The sequence below is a fragment of the Diceros bicornis genome, chromosome 26, assembly GCF_020826845.1.
Source record: "Diceros bicornis minor isolate mBicDic1 chromosome 26, mDicBic1.mat.cur, whole genome shotgun sequence".
Classification (NCBI taxonomy): domain Eukaryota; kingdom Metazoa; phylum Chordata; class Mammalia; order Perissodactyla; family Rhinocerotidae; genus Diceros; species Diceros bicornis.
In genome coordinates, this window is record NC_080765.1 from 46,818,183 (window position 1) to 46,837,526 (window position 19,344).

Sequence of the window (19,344 nt, forward strand, 5' to 3'; positions counted from 1 at the left end):
CTTCAGAAATTGGGAGGCAGGGCAAGGGCCTTTTGCAGTAAAAAGGACTAGATCACTAAACCTTGAGTACACGGATTGTGAAATGGGAGGAAATGTTTGCTGTGCATCTTGAGGGCTCAGGGGCTGTCAGTTCAGGACATAATATCTTTGGACAGGCCTTTCCCTGAATGTGTCTAAGGATTAGCCAAGGTGGGAGCAATGCATGCCTTCTGTTCCCTCCTGGTAGTGTGGAGTAAGGAAACCCTTGCCTGCCCACGTCCCACACGTACTTGCTGGAACCGGGGGATGACATGGTGTATTAGTTTCCTGAGCCTGCCGTAACAAATTACCACAAACTGAGTGGCTTAAAGCAACAGACATTTATTTTCTCACAGTTCAGGAGGCCAAAAGTCCAAAACCCAGGTGTAGGCAGGCGTGGCTCCATCTAAGGCTCTGAGGGAGAATTCATCCCATGCCTCTTCCAGCTTCTGGTGGCTGCCGGCCATCCTCGACGTTCCCTGACTTGTGGACACATCGCTCCAGTCTCTGCCTCCATCTTCTTGTGGCCTTCTCGCTGTATCTGTGTCTCTCTTCTGTGTCTTATGAGGACTGTTGTCTTTGGATGTAGGGCTCACCCTAATCCAGCATGGTCTTCTCTTGAGATCCTTAGCTTAAGTACTTCTGTAAAGACCCTTTTTCCAAAAAAGGTCACATTCACAGGTTCCAGGTGGCCATATCTTTTGGGGCCACCATTCAACCCAGTCCATGTAGCAGTGCTCTGTGTCAGGTTGAGAATACCTGTCACAGCCCTGGTTTTAGCTCTCAGTGTGACTGCTTTGTCCTTATCAACTTAAAAAGTAAATTTGCCTATTATTTTTTCTCAAAATGAGTTTATTCGAGGATAGCCAAAAGAATTGCCATTCAGGATGTGCATGCTATGATGACTCATAGGCAATTCCAGAGAACAAAGGAGGGAGCTGCTTTTATAGAGAAAAAGGGAGAGCAGGGAGGGTCTGCTTTAAAGGAAAGTCCACTGGAGGAAAGCAACAGATCAGGGTGGCAACACCTTCTCAGTGGCTGCACTGCAGCCTTTCTGATTGGCTGAGCTGTGGCATTTCTGATTGGCTGGGCTGTTGCCAGGTAGGGAGAAGAATCTTCCTTCAGTAGTAAAGTAGTTTTAGTGGAAGATGCAGTGTTCTCTCTTCCTGTTTGGTGTAATTGACGTGTGATGGGGGTGAGAGCACCCCCTACAGGCCTTCCCGACTCCAGCTTAGTTGAGGTTTCTCTTATTATCCTCATGCAGCTCTGAGTTCTTTCTGAGATCCAGCGTTTGGTTTCCCAGGTACATGTCCTTGACCCTCACACTTGTCCACTGCTTGTCCGCTCCTCTGTTCAGCAATTCCTGGGGGAGTTTCCATGGAGTTCTCCTTTCTAGTGGGGAGTCATACAGAGAAGGAGCACACTAAAGCGGGACAGGGGCGGGAAGTACCCCCGGGGAGGCCTCCTGGGGGAATGTGCAGGCCGAGGGAGCTGCTGGCCTCGTGAGATCCTCAGCCTGTTGAAGGGTAGAAGGGAGGCAGAGAGGCTGGATGGAAGGAGGCCAGAGCCTAGCATGGCGTCCTGTGCAAAGAAAGCTCGCCTTCCTAGTGAGGACAACTGCATAGGGGTGTGGCTGTGGATATAAAGCCGAGGCAGGGAGGGGCTGTGTTATCAGAGAGATGACCTACAGGGCACTGCAGTGGCGCTGGCGGGTGAACAGCGTGCTGGGAAAGGACAAACGGCCTGCTGAGAAGGAGGAAATGGCATGCTGGGAAGGGAAGAACGGCCTTTTGGGAAAGGCAGAAAGGCACTGGTAAAGGACAAATGGCCTGCTGTGAAAGGGCGAAGGCCTGCTGGGAAGGAGCTATGAGCATGGTGGGAAAGGGTGAAAGGCATACTGGGAAAGGAGAAGGGTCTGCTGGGAAGGGTAGACCAGCCTGCTGGGAAACATGGAGGCGTCTGAGGAGCCTGCAGCCCGGCTTGGAGGGCCTCTGATGACAGATGGCCTGGAGTTGGGTGGTGGTGCTGTTAACTTTTTAACTAAAAGGCATACGTGTCTGTGGTAACTAGTAACGTCATGCTGGGTGCATGAGGAACAGGTTCACAGCTCTCCTCGCGTTTGAAAGCTGGAGTGTCTCCAGACCGCCTCCCTGCTCTACGGACAGAGACACACGAACCACGGTTGTTGCTCATTGTATCCGTGAGGAAACAACATGGACCGCTGATATGCACCTTCGCTCCCTGACAGGCTGCTTTCCAGGCCTGCACGTGGCGCTAGTGCGATGGGTGGCGGGGAGGGAACAGGGCTGGGCACAGGGAGCACTTGTGCAGAGGCCATAGCCAGGAAGGGGCTGGTGTCCCAGACCTGGTGGGGGCTGCAGCCGAGGGGACAGCAGAGGAGGGGGACCCTCCCCGAAGACAGAGGGGTTGTGAAGCCCAGGTGAGGGTGCACTTGGGCTTGTTTCTTCCTGGTTTTGTGTTGTTTTCTCCTGGAGGATAACCTCTGTGTCAGCCAGTGAGAAAGACGAGGGGAGCTGACGAGCAGTGAAGTCAGGCAGAAGATGCCACGGGGGAGAGGTCTGAGAGCAGGAGCGAGGCCAGAGCAGAGGGAAGGACGAGTTGGTAGTTAGCAGCTTGGTGAGCAGTTGGGTGACAAGAGGCGACAGTGAGGGTGGGACTGAGGACCATCCCGAGCTTTCTAGTTTGGGAGTCTGGGTTAATCATGGTGCCTTGAGATGGAAACTACAGAAGCAGAGCAGTTTTGGGGCACCTGGACACCCTTCAGAGACGGCCAAGAGCTGGCTGGAAATACAGGTTCTGGAGGTTGGAGCTCTGAGGCTGTGATTTGGGCATTTGCAATGCATTGGCATGAAGGTGGTCATGAAGCAATGTAGGAGCAAGACAAGTTCAAGTTTGCACCCCGGGGACCCCGCGACTAAGGAGCCAGCAGGGGAAGAGGGCGAGTAAAGGAGCTAAGACCCCCTACCCTCAGAGCACTGATGTCGTGAATGGATCACCCTTCGCCCAGTTGGCAGTCCCTATGACTCTTCTTTGATCCTGTGTTCAAGCACTGTTTGTTCATTCCGCAAGCATTTATTAGGCGCCTACTAGGTGCATCAAAATGAAGATCAGATTCCTCAGCTTGGAATCCCGACCCCACCCCACCCCACCCCTACCTCCCATCTTTTCATCCCGCTACCCTGAGTTTCATAGACAGGCTGTGCAGGTTCCTGCCTCCTCACCTATTCTCGGAGTCTCTCTCTGTTTAGAATTAGGAGCCCGCAAGTTCTCTGAGAACCCTACCCGTCCTCCAGCCTGCCTCCCAACTCTCCTGTGTACTGGAACTATGCCTCCACCCTGGGCTTGACTCTGCAGTGCCTCAGCTTGGTGCATCTGCCTCCCTGCCCGCATTTCAATCTCCCGGGACTCACCACTCACTGTTTGGATGCTCTGCTCCTGACCTGATGCCATGCAGGATGCAGACATGGACTGAGCATTGGTGAATTGAGCCAGGAGCCTCTCTCAACTCCGAGGAGTAGGTCAATCCTACTCCTCGTGTGCAAGGCGCAAAGCCCGAGCTCTGCACCAGCCTGACTGTGGTCACTCTTTGCAAAGTGCTGTCAACATGAGTGACATTTTTAAATTATAAATGGACATGAAATCACTTCGAGGTTCAAAACCCTCCAGAGTCTTCCAGCTTCACTTTGAACAAAATCTGACCCTTTACCTCTTTACCTAACTCTTTGCCTGCACTAATGCTGCCCCCATGGCCTCTGCTCACTTGCCCACCCTCGGTGCACGCCCCTCCCACCGGAGCACTTTCCTTCCCGATGGGCGGTCTCCGGGTTCCTGGACCACGCTCAGCCCTTTCCTTCTCCGGTACGCACCACCCCCTCTTCCTGAAATGCTGGCCTGCCGCTCTCCAGATAGCTGGCTCCTTCTCCCCAATCTCCGTTTAAATATTGCCCCCAGACAAGACTTATTTCTCAAGCATTTTATTGAAGTACGACATACACACAGGAAAGCGGGCTTGTCGTGTGTAAGTGTATATACAGCTTAGCAAGTTTTCACAAATGGAACATACCTGTGATGTAATTACCATCCCTTCCACTCGCCAGCCTCCCCACCCATGGTGACCACTTTCGTGAGACTAGCAACATAGTAAGTATCATCAGGGGCTTTAACATAAGGCCTCTGCAGACAGGGCCTCTTAGAGCCGAGCGGGTAGAACGCGCCGTCTCACCACTCCTGGCACTTTTCCATTTTAGCGTCCTATTGGTCACCTCTAGCACTTTCTTAGGTTGAGGTTACATGTATATTTGCTTGTTGACCTAGCTGCTGTCTGTCTCCCCCTCTGGACTGTAAGCACCAGGGACCCCCGAGGGCAGGACCCCATCTTCCCCATGTTGTGTTAGATCCAGCAAGTGCTGGGCACACACTAAGCCATCAGTAACATTTGTTGAATGCATGTGTGAAGTGTACGAGGTTATCTGTGAATAAGATTTAGTAACAAAAGTCGAGTGCTATACAAGCTGCTTTCCTGAATTCCTTGTTCTCTTTTCCTCAGGGGACTGTGAAACAACTCTTGCTGTTCTCTGAGACAGAGGGGAATCCGTGCTTCTTTGACATCTGTGGAAATTTCCTGGCTGTAGGGACAGATTTGGCTCACTTTAAAAGTTTTGATCTTTCCCGAAGGTATGAATTTTGTCCAAATGAAACTATTACATTTTCGAAATGAGTCAGGAGACAATGTGGTGGGTAGAAGATGGATAGGAGCCAGAAAATTGTTTATGTTCTCATTTCAACGTTAACGTGCTACTTACTTTTTTGAAATGCCTTATGTCATGGCTTAAATTCTTAATCTTGGCGTGATGGGGAAGGGAGCAGCCCAGAGGAGTTTTTAGGGTAGTGAAACTTTTCTATGTGAGAGATACATGACAGTGTGTGTTTGTCAAAACCCATAGACCTTTACAGCATGAAGTGAGCCTTAATGTATGCAAATTTAGAAATCTTTTAAGTTAGGGAATCTCAGCATGGAATGCAGAAGGTGACAGAACAGTCAAGCTAATCACCGTGGGTAAGACAACCTCACTGGAGGGGTGGGAACAAAGGGGCCACCCTGTCACTGTGGGAATGGACATGACTATGAGACTATGGGCAAACTGCACACAGCTCTGCGCTCTGGTTGATGGAGTTAATTCCACAGGGAACCAGGGACAGTTCCCACACAGCCACACAGAACTTGAGAAGTGCACAATTAAGTAAGTGGGTAGAGTGGGGTGGGAGGTCGCAGGTAAGGGGAGGAGGCTGGAATGGTCCGCGTGGTAATGGATCAGAGTTGGAGACATGAGTCAGAAGTCATGTTCAGCTTCATATCGATATAGATGGATCCACATAACGATGTTGATAGATCTGCGTACGTACCCCAGGGAGCACGCACACATTCCTCACTCTGTCGGCTGAGAGCCTCGAGGCGATGATACCCCAAGAGCAACAGGCACACCCACTGCCCAGACCTGGGCTCCTGGAGGCATTCTCCAGGACAGGAGCCCAGTTCTTTGGAGAATGGCTGATGCCAGGACCATGGCAGGACGTGTACAGGATGAGCCCAGAGTCTGAAAAACTGTCCTGGCCCAGAGAAGCCCAGGGAGATGAGATAATTAAATGTCATATGGGGCCTGGATGGAGCCTGGGACAGAAAGAGGACATTAGGGGAAAACCGAGGAAATGTGAATAAAGTAAAAAAAATTGCTGAGCCACCACTGCACCTGCAGTACTGTTTATAACGGCAACAAACTAGAAACAACAGGGGACTAGTTACATACATTTAGTTTATCCGCACATGGTAAACTGCAACTGTAACGAAGGGTGAGGAGCCAGCCCGGGGCCGCATCACTGAAATCTGCCTTGAGGGGAAATGCAGGGTGCAGGGCAGTGTGTTTAGTGAGCTACCCTCTGTGTGGGAAGAGGAACAGGAATGCGAATCCATGTTCATATTTGCTCATAAAAACATGAGAACTTTAAAAACTCACCCACACAAATTTCGAATCATTATGTCGTTATGTCATACACCTGAAACTAATATATAATATTGTATGTCAGTTATACCCCAACAAAGAAAAAAATTTAAAAATTAAAAGTGAAAATGTACCCTGTATTCTGAGCGTGGCACATGACCCCCAGGGAAGGAGCAGCTGGGCCGAGCGGAACTCAGAGTCCCAGGAACAAAGGTTTCAGGTCCTTACCCTGCCGCCTGCTGGGCACACTGGTGGTGACTATTCAGCGATGGGGCTTGAGTTTGCACTGAGACCCTGTGTTCCTCCCACAGAGAGGCGAAAGTGCACTGCAGCTGTAAGAGCCTGGCCGAGCTGGTGCCTGGTGCGGGAGGCATGGCGTCGCTCCGGTGTAATGCCAGCGGGAGCAAGATCAGCATCCTCCTCAGCAAGGTGGGCCTGCATCCACCACTCCTCCATCTCCTCCTCGCGGCTCCCTCTGCGCTCACAGCGTCACTCTGCCTTTCTGGCTGGGCCACCTTCATGCGCCTTTCGGCTCCACTCCCATCTGGGTCTTCGTGTCCCAGTCTCTCTGGTCAGCCTCCTTCATCATCCTCCCCCCTCCTGCCTTCTGCTGTCCTCTCCTCCTGTGCTATCCTCGCCCTCCCCACTGAACAGCTCTGGTGTCTCCCGCCTTTCTTCATTTCTTGTTTCATCAGAAGCAGTGGTTTCTTCTTCCCAGAGCACCTCACCTCTCCTCTTTTCTGTCTCTTCATCGCCCAACTAAATTTTCTTGGCACGAGGCGGGTGACAAGGGCTGTTGAATGTACCTTTGAGCCTTTTGCCTGGAGAAATGAAGAGACAGAGTTGCGTCGGTGTGAAGGAGCCAGTGACAGCCACGTGACCGGGGTCTGAAGGGAAGGTGATGGCGGGCATGTCGTTTCTTTGCTTTCTCATTCATTTGTTTGTGCTCATTCATTCATTCATTGACGAGTTGATCATTGATTGCCCTCCGTGTACCAGGCACTTTGCTGGCACTGTAGATTCAAGGTGATGGGTCAGACAGAGGACTTGACCTCTGCCCTGTGGATGAACAGACATCAGTCAGAGAGTGAGGCAAACGAGTGCATTTTTACAACACTGGGGAGAGCTGAGAGGAGAGGTGTGCAGTGCTGGAGAGTGAGTTACAGAGCAGAGTCGTGGCCGGGGAGGCCGAGGAGGCTTCCGGAGGAAGTGATGGTAATGGTTGAGGTGAGCTGTGAACTCACCAGGTGAGGGTGCAGTGGGGGAGCAGCCCGACCGAAGTGCCCAGAGTGCAGGCCCGTTGGCAGGGGTATGGCTGCTCTCGGGGTCTGCCTTCACTGGCAGAAGGGGGTGGTTGGTGGGCTGTGACACAGGGCCGGCCTTGACGCAGGGACAGAGACAGGAGCCTGACGTCGTAGCACCTTTCTGAGATCGTTTCTAAACGTTGGTGGGTTAAGGGGGGCAAGGGTGCCAGTCCCCTTGGTGCCCATCATAGCCATCCCCAGGGCTTGGGGATTGACCGGCCGTGGGGCAAAGAAGGGCAGGGGCTGGTTCTAACCCTCGAATCTGGGGAGGGGGGAAGGAAACTGGGTGAGAAGCCTTTGTAGGGAAGGTGGGAAGGCCTGTTTCAATGTGATGAGTTTGAGGTGTCTGCGAGGCAGTGAGTGGGCAGTTAAAGACACAAACCTGGGTCTCAGAAGGGAGATCTGCCCAGAGGTGGGGTCCTTGGCCTGGAGATGCTGTCCTCGGGAGGAGAAGAGCCACCGCTGCCAGCCTGAGGACAAAGGTGGGATCTGGGAAGGCCAAGGGTGCAGTGCAGCCAGGGAGGTGGGAGGCAGCTGAGGAGGTGGGGGGATGGTCAAGCACCGTGTGCCAGGCGGTCCCAGGTCACTCACTCGTTCAGCAGCTGGGGCAGTGTCAGGATACACATGCACAGGAACAGAGATGGGGCTCGCAGGTGGTGGGGAGAACATCCCGGGACGTGGCGCTGGGCCTCGTGGCACAGGAGGGCTTCTGATCCAGAGAGGGCCATTTCTGTGGTGCTGGCGGTGAATGCAGGTGAGGAGTGGGGACAGTGCAGTGACCACTGGCTCTGGAGGCCTGATTCTCAAGAGCAGAGCGAGGTTGAGGGAGGTTAACCCTGATGGGAAGAGGCAGAGGAAAAGGAAGAGGGTGGGGGCAGCACAGGCTGATGGGGGGGTAGAGCAGGGGTTGGCTCCCGCCTCTCCTGCCTTGGGAATCCTGGCCCCTGGTAAAAGAAAAAATCAACAAAAGGAAAAGCTCAACTAACATAAGGGAGCTTGCCATGAAAAACAGCCCCTGCTCTCCAGCCCCATCGCACTCCCAGGGGGTGGGGGGTGGGCTTTGGATAGGAGCAGGGGGGTGGGGGCAGGCCCGTGGACCCCGCACGGCCCTCATGCTCCTCGACAGGGTCTGGAGTGCCGAGGCTGAGTGGAGTCAGGGAAGGGACCCTGCCCGTCTCATGTGCTGCAGCTGTTTGTCCCGGGTCGTTTTTCATTTTGCCTATGGAATTGTGATGACTAGAAGCTTATGTTTCTATATAGCCAAACCTATTGACAGTTTTAATTTGTGATATTTCCCACTGCTCTTAAGCTTACAGTTTTCTTCTTTTATCTAAAATTTTGGGAGACTTTCATTTTCTTGTCTTTCTTTTTTAAAGCACTCACATCCCATTAACCATTCCAACGTCTGCTAGAATAAAGCTTCTCACAGTCTTAACCTAAGTTCTTGGCATTCGTTGCCTCTAGCAACCAAGCAGTTCCATTTTCTCAGTTTCTTTTGTGTGTGCTTGCACAACGTACCTTTCCCGTGCCAGGATCAAAAAGAAGGAAATGAGAGATGATGAGCTCTGAGGACATCGGTAGCAATAGTAGGGGTGGCATCTGGCACCTAATACTTCCTGGTTTGGTAGCGAGGAGACTGAGACAGGTTCCTTGTCCAGGGCCATAGCTGGCTGTGTTGTGGCTGAGATCCATGCTCATGGCCCTGACTTCACAGCAGAGTGGCTGGGACGCCCATGGGTGAGAAAAATGAAAGAGAATGGTTGTGGGGGTGGGGGATGAGCACATGCAGTAGCTTCGGGAGAAGACTCCCAGAAGGAGAGCAGCCTCGGTCCTTGAAAAGCATTAAATATCGTCTTCAAAATGGATGCAGAACAGTTTCTCAGATGCCTAAACTACCCCCAGAGCTGCTTAATCAGAATCTCAGAGGTAGAAACCAAGATGCTCTTTTTTCCTTTCAATTCAGCAGGTGTTTATTTTGCAATTTCAGTACAAAGGGCAGTTTTTAGGTGCAGTTTTAGGAGACAGACACACAAAGGACCCACGTGCTGGCCCTGGGCGCTCCCCAAGCTCCTCGGCCATGGCCCTGGGCAGTCAGGTAAGCGTGTCTTCCTCCACCCCTGAAACATTTCCTGCAGTTATGAGACCAAGGTGTCCCGTGGGTGTGCTAACGTATCTTTTTCTTAAAATTGTTTGTTTTTTTAAATTGAGGTGAAATTCACATAGCATAAAGTTAATCATTTTAAAGTGAGCAATTCAATGGCACTTGGCATTTGGGACATTCACAGTGTTGTTAACCAGCACCTCTAACTAGTTCCGGAACGTTTTCATCACCCAAAAAGGAGGCCCTATCATCAGACACTCCCCATCCTCCCCTCCCCAAGCCCGCGACAACCACTCATCTGCTTTCTTTCTCTATGGATTTGCCGGGTTCTGGACATTTCATAGAAATAGGCTGATACAACATATGACCTTTTGTGTCTGGCTTCTTTTACTCAGCTTAGTGTTTTCAAGGTTCATCCGCATTGTAACGTGTCAGTGCTTCATTTCTTTTTGTGGCTAATATCCCACTGTATGGACAGACCACATTTTGATTATCCATTCATCCATTGATGGACATTCCAGTTGTTTCTGCTTTGGCTATGGTGAACGGTGCTGCTCTGGATGTGTGCAGAACCCCTATCTTCAAAAGCTCCTGGAAGCTCCACTCTGCAGCCGGGGCTGAGAAGCAGGGTGCAGAAGCTGCTGAGCCTTCCAGTGCTGCCCAGTCCCGTCCTTTTTCACCGTGGACACTTTACCTCACATGCCGTGCCTGAGGTGTGAAGGCCCAGCTGCCCTCCATCTTTATGGAGTTTACTTTGTTTTTACTCATCTGTGTAAGAATTGGTTTATCAGAATCTAGACTTTTCTTGTTCCCATGATTAATCCACCTTAGCTAAGACAACATCGCACTCAAGTCTGCCTTGAGAACAGCTAGACAGCTATAGTCGACCTTCACAATTTTTTAGGATTTGTTTTTAATTCTCTGAAATTATGAAGTAGTAATTCAATAACCAGTTCAGTAGGATGAGAGTAAGTTGAAGGTCAGATTATGAATGCTGGAAGTACACTGGCCTCTGGGTTGTTGACACCAGGATGTGCTTTTCTCAAACATATGGTTACTGTGAGCTTTCCGGTTTTCTCTTCCCCTAGGCTGACAACAGCCCTGATTCCAAAATCTGCTTCTATGATGTGGAAATGGACACGGTGACCATCTTTGACTTCAAGACAGGACAGATGGATCGGAGAGAGACGTTGTCCTTTAACGGGCAGGAGACTAAGAAGTAAGATTGGGTTCAGGAAGACTTTGTTGAAAACGATGCTCAGTTACTTGTCAACTTCTAGGCAGGTTGTTGCTAGGTTATACTTCAGACTTCAAAAGACCTCAGCAATTACTAGTAGTGAAACCAAGAAGGGAAACCAAAACACCCTTGGGCAGTTGGGACAGATCTGAGTCTTTAATCTCTGTTTTAGAGGTTCTAAGGTTCTGGAATTATTGGGTAGAAACTTGAGCTTTTGGAAAGGCTGCAGTGTGTACAAAAATGGCCCGAATCACAGAGTAGAGAGGAGCGTGGTGAACCTCAGACCCGCCAGTGTCTCTGATGGCAGGGAGTGTCTGTCTTGGTAGAGAATGTATTTCTAGAAAAAATAATTGTCTTTCCTCAGGGAGTTCATGTAACATATATTTGTAGTTCCTTTTACCACCAAGGAATATTCGTAGGACTCAAGTGCTTGTACCGTTGCATCTACAGTTCACATTTGATTCTGCATCAAGTGACGCGCAAGGCGAAGGGAACTGCTCAGGAGGACGTGGAGGTTGACTCTGCACCCTTGTCGCTGGCACAGCAGCGTGTCCACCTCTCGGGTCAGGTGTATCAGCAGCAAAAGCAAACGTAGAGCAGAAAAACCCTGGACTGACAGTGCCCGAGGGAGACTTCCCCCACCCAGCCTCGCCCTGCACGCTCCCACCTCTCTCTGCCTCAGAATCCCTTCCCAGAACCTGGTGGCTATAACTCACACCTGCTGGTGACCCCACCTGAACACGTTCGTCTTCACTTCTCACCTTGTTTAGCTCCACTTCTCCGTCTTCAGAACGTCCCTTGAGTTTCTTGCTGTCACCTCAGAAATCGACCCTTGGTCAGCCTCCCTCCCAGAGACCTGTTCTCGTCCGCGCACCGCTCTTCTTGGTCACCTGGTCTAAAACCTCGGAGCTGTCCTTTCCTTTCATCCCCACTCTCTGTGCCTCTAATCTCCAGTCTTTCTCATTTTGAAACGTCTCTCAGAGTCACGCTTTTCCCTCGGGCAGCTGGAGAGCCTGAGTCATGTCCTTGTGTCCACCGGCACCCTCACAGGCCAGTCTTGTACTGCCCCAGGGCTCCGTGAGTACCCAATAAGTGCTTCCGTCTACACCTCCAAGCTTGTTGCCTGCCCTGCCTTCTGCTCAGTCCTGGAACAGGACGTGTTGGGCACGGTGACATCTGTGAGGCTGCTGGTTTCCTGTAGGGTCGGGTCCCTGTGCTCCTGCACAGGCACGTGGAGCCCGTCCCTGGCTTGTCACGCTCCTCCAGGTGGCAGTCAAATGAGGCTCACTGTCTTCCATCAGGCGCTGATCTCTTCTTTGCCACTCGACCCGTTTTGTCTCCCTACAGCACTGCATCGCGTTCTGGGCCTGTGAAACAGAGTTTTAGAGGTGGGAGGGACCAGGGGTAAATGCAACACAGCACACAGGGTCACGGCTGGAACTGGAACCCTGGCCCCAACTGCTGGGCCACAGCCTCGAAACCGCCCAGCAGGGGCCGCCATGCGGCCACGAGGTCCGCCTGCTGGTCCTGGGAAAGGCCACGAGGACCTTCCACAGGACCTCCAGAGGCAAAACATCATATTCTGTCTCTCTCCAACTAGACTCGACTAGGACTCTTTCAACCAATTTTAAATCTAAAAATTTAAAGAATACAGTTAGACAGGCTGCATCGCAATATGGTGCAAGAAGATGGTCCAAGCTGGGCAGCTGGAGAAACGGAGACATGGCCACATGGCCGGCTGATACTGATTTGAGACCCTGCTTGTCCGTGTTTCTGGAGGTTGAGAACAGGAACACTCTTCTCAGTGTTCAGGACGAGTCTTTCTCTTTCAGGAGCCACGCCTTTGCGGATGAGAGACTGACAAACCTCATTCCCATGAGCCATTTCTGGGATCAGAGCGAGCCTAGGCTGTTCGTGTGTGAAGCCGTGCGGGAGGTGCCAGGAGCCCAGCTGCCGCTCACAGACAAGAAGCCCCATGCTGAGGACAGCGCAGGCCCCATGGTACCACGGTCGCTGTGACATGTTTGTGCTTAGACACGTGGGGACTCTAGACGCGTGGGCTTGGGCTCTTGGTTTATGGGAAAGCTGTGGGGAAATTCATTCACGGGGAGCAGAGTGCCCTCCTGTAAGGTGCACGCCGTCTGTCTCTCCCCTCTGGGTTTGCACCAGGGTCCGTCCCCACCCTTTCTGTCGGTCTGACTCGCACTGTCGTACTGCGGTCTGATCTCAGCTATTACGTGTTGTTTCTCTTGAGGGCAGAGCCCTTTATTGAAACAGGTAATATGAACTAACCCCTTGATGTGAGCACCTCCTGTGATTGAGTTGCCAAGGCAGCATGCCAACACATCCGTTCCCTTGAACAAGGTCAATTCCCACTGAAGCACCCTCCTTGTATCTGTCACTGCCCTGCACCGTCACCACCACACTCCCCAGCTCTGCAGGGCCTCCCTCCCCACGCTGATGACTCTCAACCCTGTTGCCCCGCTGAAGGGGGCAGGAGTCTGACACTTCCCAGGTCTTGTGTCTTGTGGGACGTCCACCGTTCCCTGGGAAAGCCCAGCAGTCCGCTGTGCCTCTCTGACCTGCCTCCTTCCAAGAGGGGCTTGTACGTAGGCCCTTCAGTGAGTTGGCAAAGGATAGCCAGCCCTATAACTTCAGGGACTTGTCTCCCTGCCAAAGGAATTTCCCTCCCAGGATGGTACGAGTCTGGGTACCCTGAGATTATCAGCAGTGTCCACACCCTGAGATTTTCAGAAGCCAGTCCAATCCTTGGTTCTGAAACACTGAGTGGTAAAATGTATTGAGGCGGCATTTCTGTCATTGGAATGGGAGAAACGAAGACATAGCCAGAGGAATTTTCTTCAAGATAGAGGCCTGGTGACGAGTCTAGGCAAGCAGTGAGGACGTGCAAATTGATAAGGAGTGAAGGATGAGGGAGTGTATGCATGAAGGGCGCTTCCTGGCAGTTTGATCAGATAGCCCTTTTGGTTTTTGGTGAAGATGATAGAAAGGGTAAGAATTCACACACAAGGAGAGGCCCTGGCACCCTCACCTTCTGTTTCTTTCCTGTTCAAAGGGGCTGTGGACGGGGCTGCTGCTCTGAATCATGCGCAGCAGGATCCCCGGGAGAGCCTAGCCTCCTCGTGTGTCTTCCCTATCCCAGGAAGGCAGAGGAGGGAATCTTTTTGTCATCATTGCCCTTGTTGATTTTTAAATCAGATGAAAAAAGCGGAAGGGGATAACTTTTAAACTGAGCTCTTTTGAGTTTCATTCACCAACTCTGGTGGAATGATGAGTCTTTGCTACAAGAAAGTCAGTCAGTGAGAAGGGTCTAGTGGTTCTCAGACCTGATGAGGCGCATCCTTCCAGAAGATGCATCAGTTTTTCCAAAGTGCAGCAGATCGCGGTGGAGACCGGTGTGGTTGCCGCGTGTCCTGAGGAGGGAAGTGGGTTATCTGTGTAAGGGTGTGCTCGTCCCTCTGTTTCCTCTGTGTTTTATGTGAATATCCCAGCAGTGAAAACAGGAATTAGACACAAAATAGAAAAGTATATTGACAAATTAAAAACAGAATGATATTTCTCTTCTCTCCCAGGCAGACGTGTTGATTCTGTCCTTCTTCATTTCTGAAGAGCACGGCTTCTTGCTTCAGGAGAGCTTCCCCCGGCCTCCTGCCTTCCAGACTCTTCTGGGAATCGAAGTGCCCCATTACTACTTCATGAGAAAGGTGTGAGCGCCGTGCAGGGTTGGGGGGGTGATCTCAGGTCCTCCCTGCTTCCCCTGGGCTGGGGTCTCACGGGGCACCCAGCAGTGAGTGTGTGCCCTTGGGCTGCCACGGCTCACCTCTTGTTAAACAAAGCAAACCGTCTGCTCTAATTTGTCCCCTAAAACTCTAGCAAATGTGAGGTGTCCCAACTTAGAAGAATTACCAGATGTGGCTTTGCTCTCAGGACAGACAGAGTTGTCCTGATGAGGGGTGTCCTCCCAGATTTCCCCTGAAGGTACCACACCCTTCAGCTTTCCTGTGGCCTTTTTTATTCTAGCTGCTTTTTTACAAATTATGTATTCCTGTATCTGCTGTAGGAAATTTAGAAACTACAAATAAAGAAATAAACACCAAAGATGATCTCCAGAGTCCCAGCCCCAGAGATGGCCCCAGGGAAAAGGCTGGCATGTGGCCTTCCAGAAAATTTCTGTCCTTAGCACGCGTGTGCATGTTACCTACACGTGCGGTTTTAACATGTGATAGGACAGGGTCGTTTTTGGCACACATGTGCACACCCCAGCTGGGTTGTTTCGGACGACTTATTTGCCCTCCCTGAACTTGGTCTCCTCGTCTCCACGGGCATTGGTCTGTGCTCCCAGGCTGCTCCGTGATTTGTGAACGTCACCTGGCAAGCTGTGTGTGTGTCTCTGGCTCTGAGGCTCTGCTGGAGCTTCACATGTGATGGTGTATGTGTTCCAAACAACAATCTGGGCACAGTTGGGTCACGTTTTCCCAAGTTCACCACATAAAAACAATGTGGTATGGCCATTGGAGGTTCACGCAATGAACACTTGGTGCCCTGAACCTTTACTTGTGTTAAAATCGAATCACCTTTGTAAAGATTGGAAATGGGTTCATATGATTTCCAAATTCTGGAGTCCCTGAGCTCTGTTGATAAAGATAGAGTAATTCCCTTATTTTAAATGGATTAGTACCAGCAGATTGACATTTCCCTGAATTTCATTCTTATTTAGTGCTCCTTATGCATTTTCATTTCTCTTCGATTTGAGAACTCAAAAAAGTTGTGAGAGCATTTAAATTCTTTCTAATGAGTGTCCCCCATTATTTGTACGTTATGGACTTTGGTTTCTCGCACACATTTGTGCATCTTTTCTTTCTCTCTTCCTCGTCTCCCTCTGTGCCCACTCTCATAGCTGTTCCGGACGGGAGGCATGTGTAATGATGTAGTAAGTACGGCTCCCTGCTTACCGTCTGTCACCTTCACTTTGCAGTTTTCCCAGGATCTTTTTCTTTATTTTGAGCTACAGTTATCTATGCACTGATTCTTTCCACGTAGCTTGCAGATCCTCTTTAACCAGGTTTGTCAGGAGCCTGAGACAGTGTCAGCTTCCTTTACTGGAGCAGCATGCCCACGTTGCTCAATAGAGCTCTTGTCCTGGCTCCACGTATGGCATGAACAGTCTGTCACCCAATGTCTATAGTACAGGAAATAATTCCTTTACCTGCGTTTGCGATATAGGAAGTCTTATTAATTTGACTTCTAGCCATAAAACATTGTTTCTTTAAAAGCTGCCCTTCTTCAGTTTACTGACCTGTATTCAAGTCCCTTGGCCCAGCATCGCAGAGGTTCCCTGTCTGCATACTAGACGGTGTGGTTGAAAGTCAGACTGCCCTGGGTCCCCAGCTCCCGAGTGTGACCAGGGCAAGTGGCTCAGTCCCTCTCTCACAGAGCTGTGTTGAGGATCCAAAATGAGAGCAGAGGCAAGTGTGTGGGGCAGGCGGCATGGTGAAGCATGACCCACAGGTGCTGTTGTTTCTGTGAGACTTCCCAAGTATGCTCACAGTGTGTGGAGTTCTGATTAGAACTCAGGATCAGATCCATAGCAAGGCTGATGGAAGTCAGGCCACTTGCCTTGTGCTTTGTTGAGTAAGACACAGCAGGCAGCAACTCCCCCGGTCATTTTTGTGTGTGCACATTTTCTGAAGGTTTCCCACTCAACGCAAAATCAGTCCAAACTGTCCAGTACTCAGCCTCCTGCCTGGTGTGACCCAGCCTGCACATGGCCCCCAACCCTAAATTTAAGCTGCCCTGGACTGTGGGCTGCTGCGGGGCCTTTGTTTATGCTCTGCTCTGTGCCTAGAAGGGTCTCACCATCCATACCTGGGTCTGACAAATCCTAGCAGTGTTTCAAGGCCCAGGTCAAGTGCCCATTGAAGATGGGAACTGCAGGTGAACTTCAGAAGGAGCAGTGAGATGGAGGAGCTGCTGGAGACTGAGCCAGGAGGCAGAGGGTGGAAGCCAGCCTTGAAGAAGTCACAGAGGAGCAACAGATACAAGACCAGTGACTTGCTGGGGAAGCTGGGTCCAAGGAGGATGGATCACGATCCCCCTTTACACAGGGGAACGTGTGTGCATCAGAGAAATGGAACCTGCAGAAAGAAGCAGACGACGAAGAAGACAGAGGGTGGTGTGTGTGGTCTCCAGCCCAGAGGAGAGTGGTGGGGCGTGTGGGCAGAGAGCAGCTCACAGCAGGGAGGAAGGAAGCTGACATTTGAGGGGATGAGGGCATTGTCCCCTCAGGAGGTTGTATCTCAAGGTGCCGAGTATAAAAAGGCCTCAGGAGGCTGACCGGTGCACTGTGAAATCGTGCTCGTGCTGGGACCGTAGGACGCTCTTCCTCTGCACGCATCTGTTTGGAGATCCCTGCGCTAGCTGACAGCTCTCCTAAGAAACACTGGGGTGGGGCACACCACTAATCTAGGTTTTCGTTTTGGAAAATTCTACCTGAATCATGCTGGCGTTACTTAATTTTAACTTGCACATATGTATGCTTGTCTGACTTGACAGTAAAAAAACTCTACAAAACAAACCTGGGAGGTGGTAACTTTCATAGCCACTTTTAACTGTTGAAATGTTGACGTTAGTGCATTAGAGGCTAAAAGACTGCTTCCTACATGTGGACCACCTTGTTCATCTGCTATCTGAAACCAGAGCCACAGCTCTGATGACTTGGAATGATGACCAAGTCTCGTTGCATTTGGCAGGGACTACTGAATTTGGCAGGCCTGTTGCTGCATATCCATGTCTGTCTGCCGAGGGACCCCCATCGCTGACCTGTATCTCAAGGAAGAGGCTTAGTGTGGGCATTAGCTTTACGTGAATTGATGAATAAGTGGTGCTTTTTGTCCCTCAGCCAGGAGAAGAAGACAGAGAGGACTGGGTGGATTCAGGGTACTGTGGCATCCCCCAGATGGTTGGCCGGAGACCCCTGCGAGATTTCGTTGGGCTGGAGGACTGCGACAAGCCCACTCGGGATGCGATGCTCAATTTCAGCTTCTTTGTCACCGTTGGAGACATGGACGAAGCTTTCAAATCGATCAAGCTCATCAAAAGGTGAGGATTCCATTCCCTGAGGCGTCGAAGGAGTGTGCATGCCTCTTAGATTCTTGACTTTCTTTGTGTCTCTCTTCCCCTTCTAAATGGGAGTCTATGAATCGTTAACTTTGCTGTGGCTACATTATGGTACGTTTCACGGTCTTTTCACTCAATGAAATGCTGCTACGCTTGTAGATGCCAGGATGCACCTGGCACGGTGTGTGTAGAGGTGCGTTTTGGCGCAACACAGCTGGGCGTGGGGATCAGGTGAGCCCAGGTCTCAGCCTCTGCAGTGCTGGAGCCTCTTGGGCTATTATTTAGTTGCTTTGATTTCTTTTAAAGTGTTCTGGAGACTTCCTAGTCAAAAGTTCTGCAGTTGCTAAATATTTGTAATACCTGTCCTTCTGGGAATAATTGCTACCAAACGGAAAAGGTTTGGATAGTAAACACTCAAAACAGTATAGTGAAAACCCAAAATTGCTCTAAAAGAAGATTTCAATCAAGGGCTGTCTGCAAGCAGCTTCTTCTCTGTTCCTGAGAGAATTCAGCAGTTCTTCCCAAGAGCATTTGACAGATTTTAGTCTCCAAAGAGTAAAAAAATTGTTGAAGAATGAGACTAGGTTGGGAAGAGCAACATGGAAATTAAGTTGCCTGGAACAAGCCCCTCATTTGCAGTGATGGTGTCTGTAACACATCAAGATAGCACATGACCCCTAGTCCGTTGTGTTGTTTCTAAACAGCACAGCCAAACCTTGTTCCAGTTGGAAGGGCCTTTTCTTCACTGGCCACATGAGCAGGAGGACTCTTAGTTTAGGATGTGAAGCAGAGCACTGGATGGCATAGCCAGGCTTTCTCTGACCACTTCTCCTTTCATATAAACACAATCACAGACCGTAGTTGACTACATGGCCAACTTTAAAACTTTAGTGTACATGTATAGTCATATACATAATTTTATTAAAACTGTACATCTTAAATATCTCATTATTCTTTCAGAAAACAATTATTTTTAGCATATGATTGGAGGGGGAAATCCAGTGTAGGAAAGAAGCTCAGAGGGAGGAAGGTCAGACCTAAATGTTCGTGAGTGTGCTGGCTGTGGGATAGGAGTCTGGTTATTTCTACCTGTGTGCTCAGTTTATTGGAGATGGTCAGGCTGCAGATGCTTCTGAATCATTCTCAATTGCTTGATGTTTTTTAAAGCACCAACCTCAAGCCACCATTTGTTCTGACTAAAGACAAATTCCTGGGATGATATGAGCTTCAAATTCCAGGCTGGTCACCTCACGTTCTCTGGAAGGTTTAAAGCAACAAAGCTAAATGTTCCTTAGAAGAGTCAGCCTGGTGCCGGTGGGCAGCCAGTTGGCCTGGGGTCTGACCTTGGCTCTGCCCACCCGCTCTCAGTGTCAGTTTCCTGGGCTGGAGGATGGCAACAGTGACTCCCACCTCCGGGTGGTGTGGGTCAAGCAGTGCAGTGCACAGGGAGTGTCCGGGCCGGATGCTGTTAGAGGACTGTCCTTATGGATGTGGTCAGGTGGTCCCCAGTCTCAGGTCCGTGGGGGCGTG

General features: G+C 50.6%; 1 protein-coding gene across 10 annotated transcripts in view; it reads left to right on the plus strand.

Moving 5' to 3' along the window:
- IFT140 (intraflagellar transport 140) overlaps window positions 1-19,344 on the plus strand; it is an 89,057-nt gene that overhangs the window by 27,119 nt on the left and 42,594 nt on the right. For 8 of the 10 annotated variants that reach the window (XM_058570385.1, XM_058570382.1, XM_058570383.1 and 5 more), the window contains 7 exons: window positions 4,586-4,713; window positions 6,347-6,464; window positions 9,306-9,434; window positions 10,529-10,659; window positions 12,510-12,678; window positions 14,271-14,402; window positions 17,597-17,796. In XM_058570385.1, the coding sequence (XP_058426368.1) occupies window positions 4,586-4,713; window positions 6,347-6,464; window positions 9,306-9,434; window positions 10,529-10,659; window positions 12,510-12,678; window positions 14,271-14,402; window positions 17,597-17,796 (1,007 nt within the window). The remainder of the gene's footprint in view (window positions 1-4,585; window positions 4,714-6,346; window positions 6,465-9,305; window positions 9,435-10,528; window positions 10,660-12,509; window positions 12,679-14,270; window positions 14,403-17,596; window positions 17,797-19,344) is intronic. The other 2 variants (XM_058570386.1, XM_058570387.1) reach the window with 2 other exon arrangements.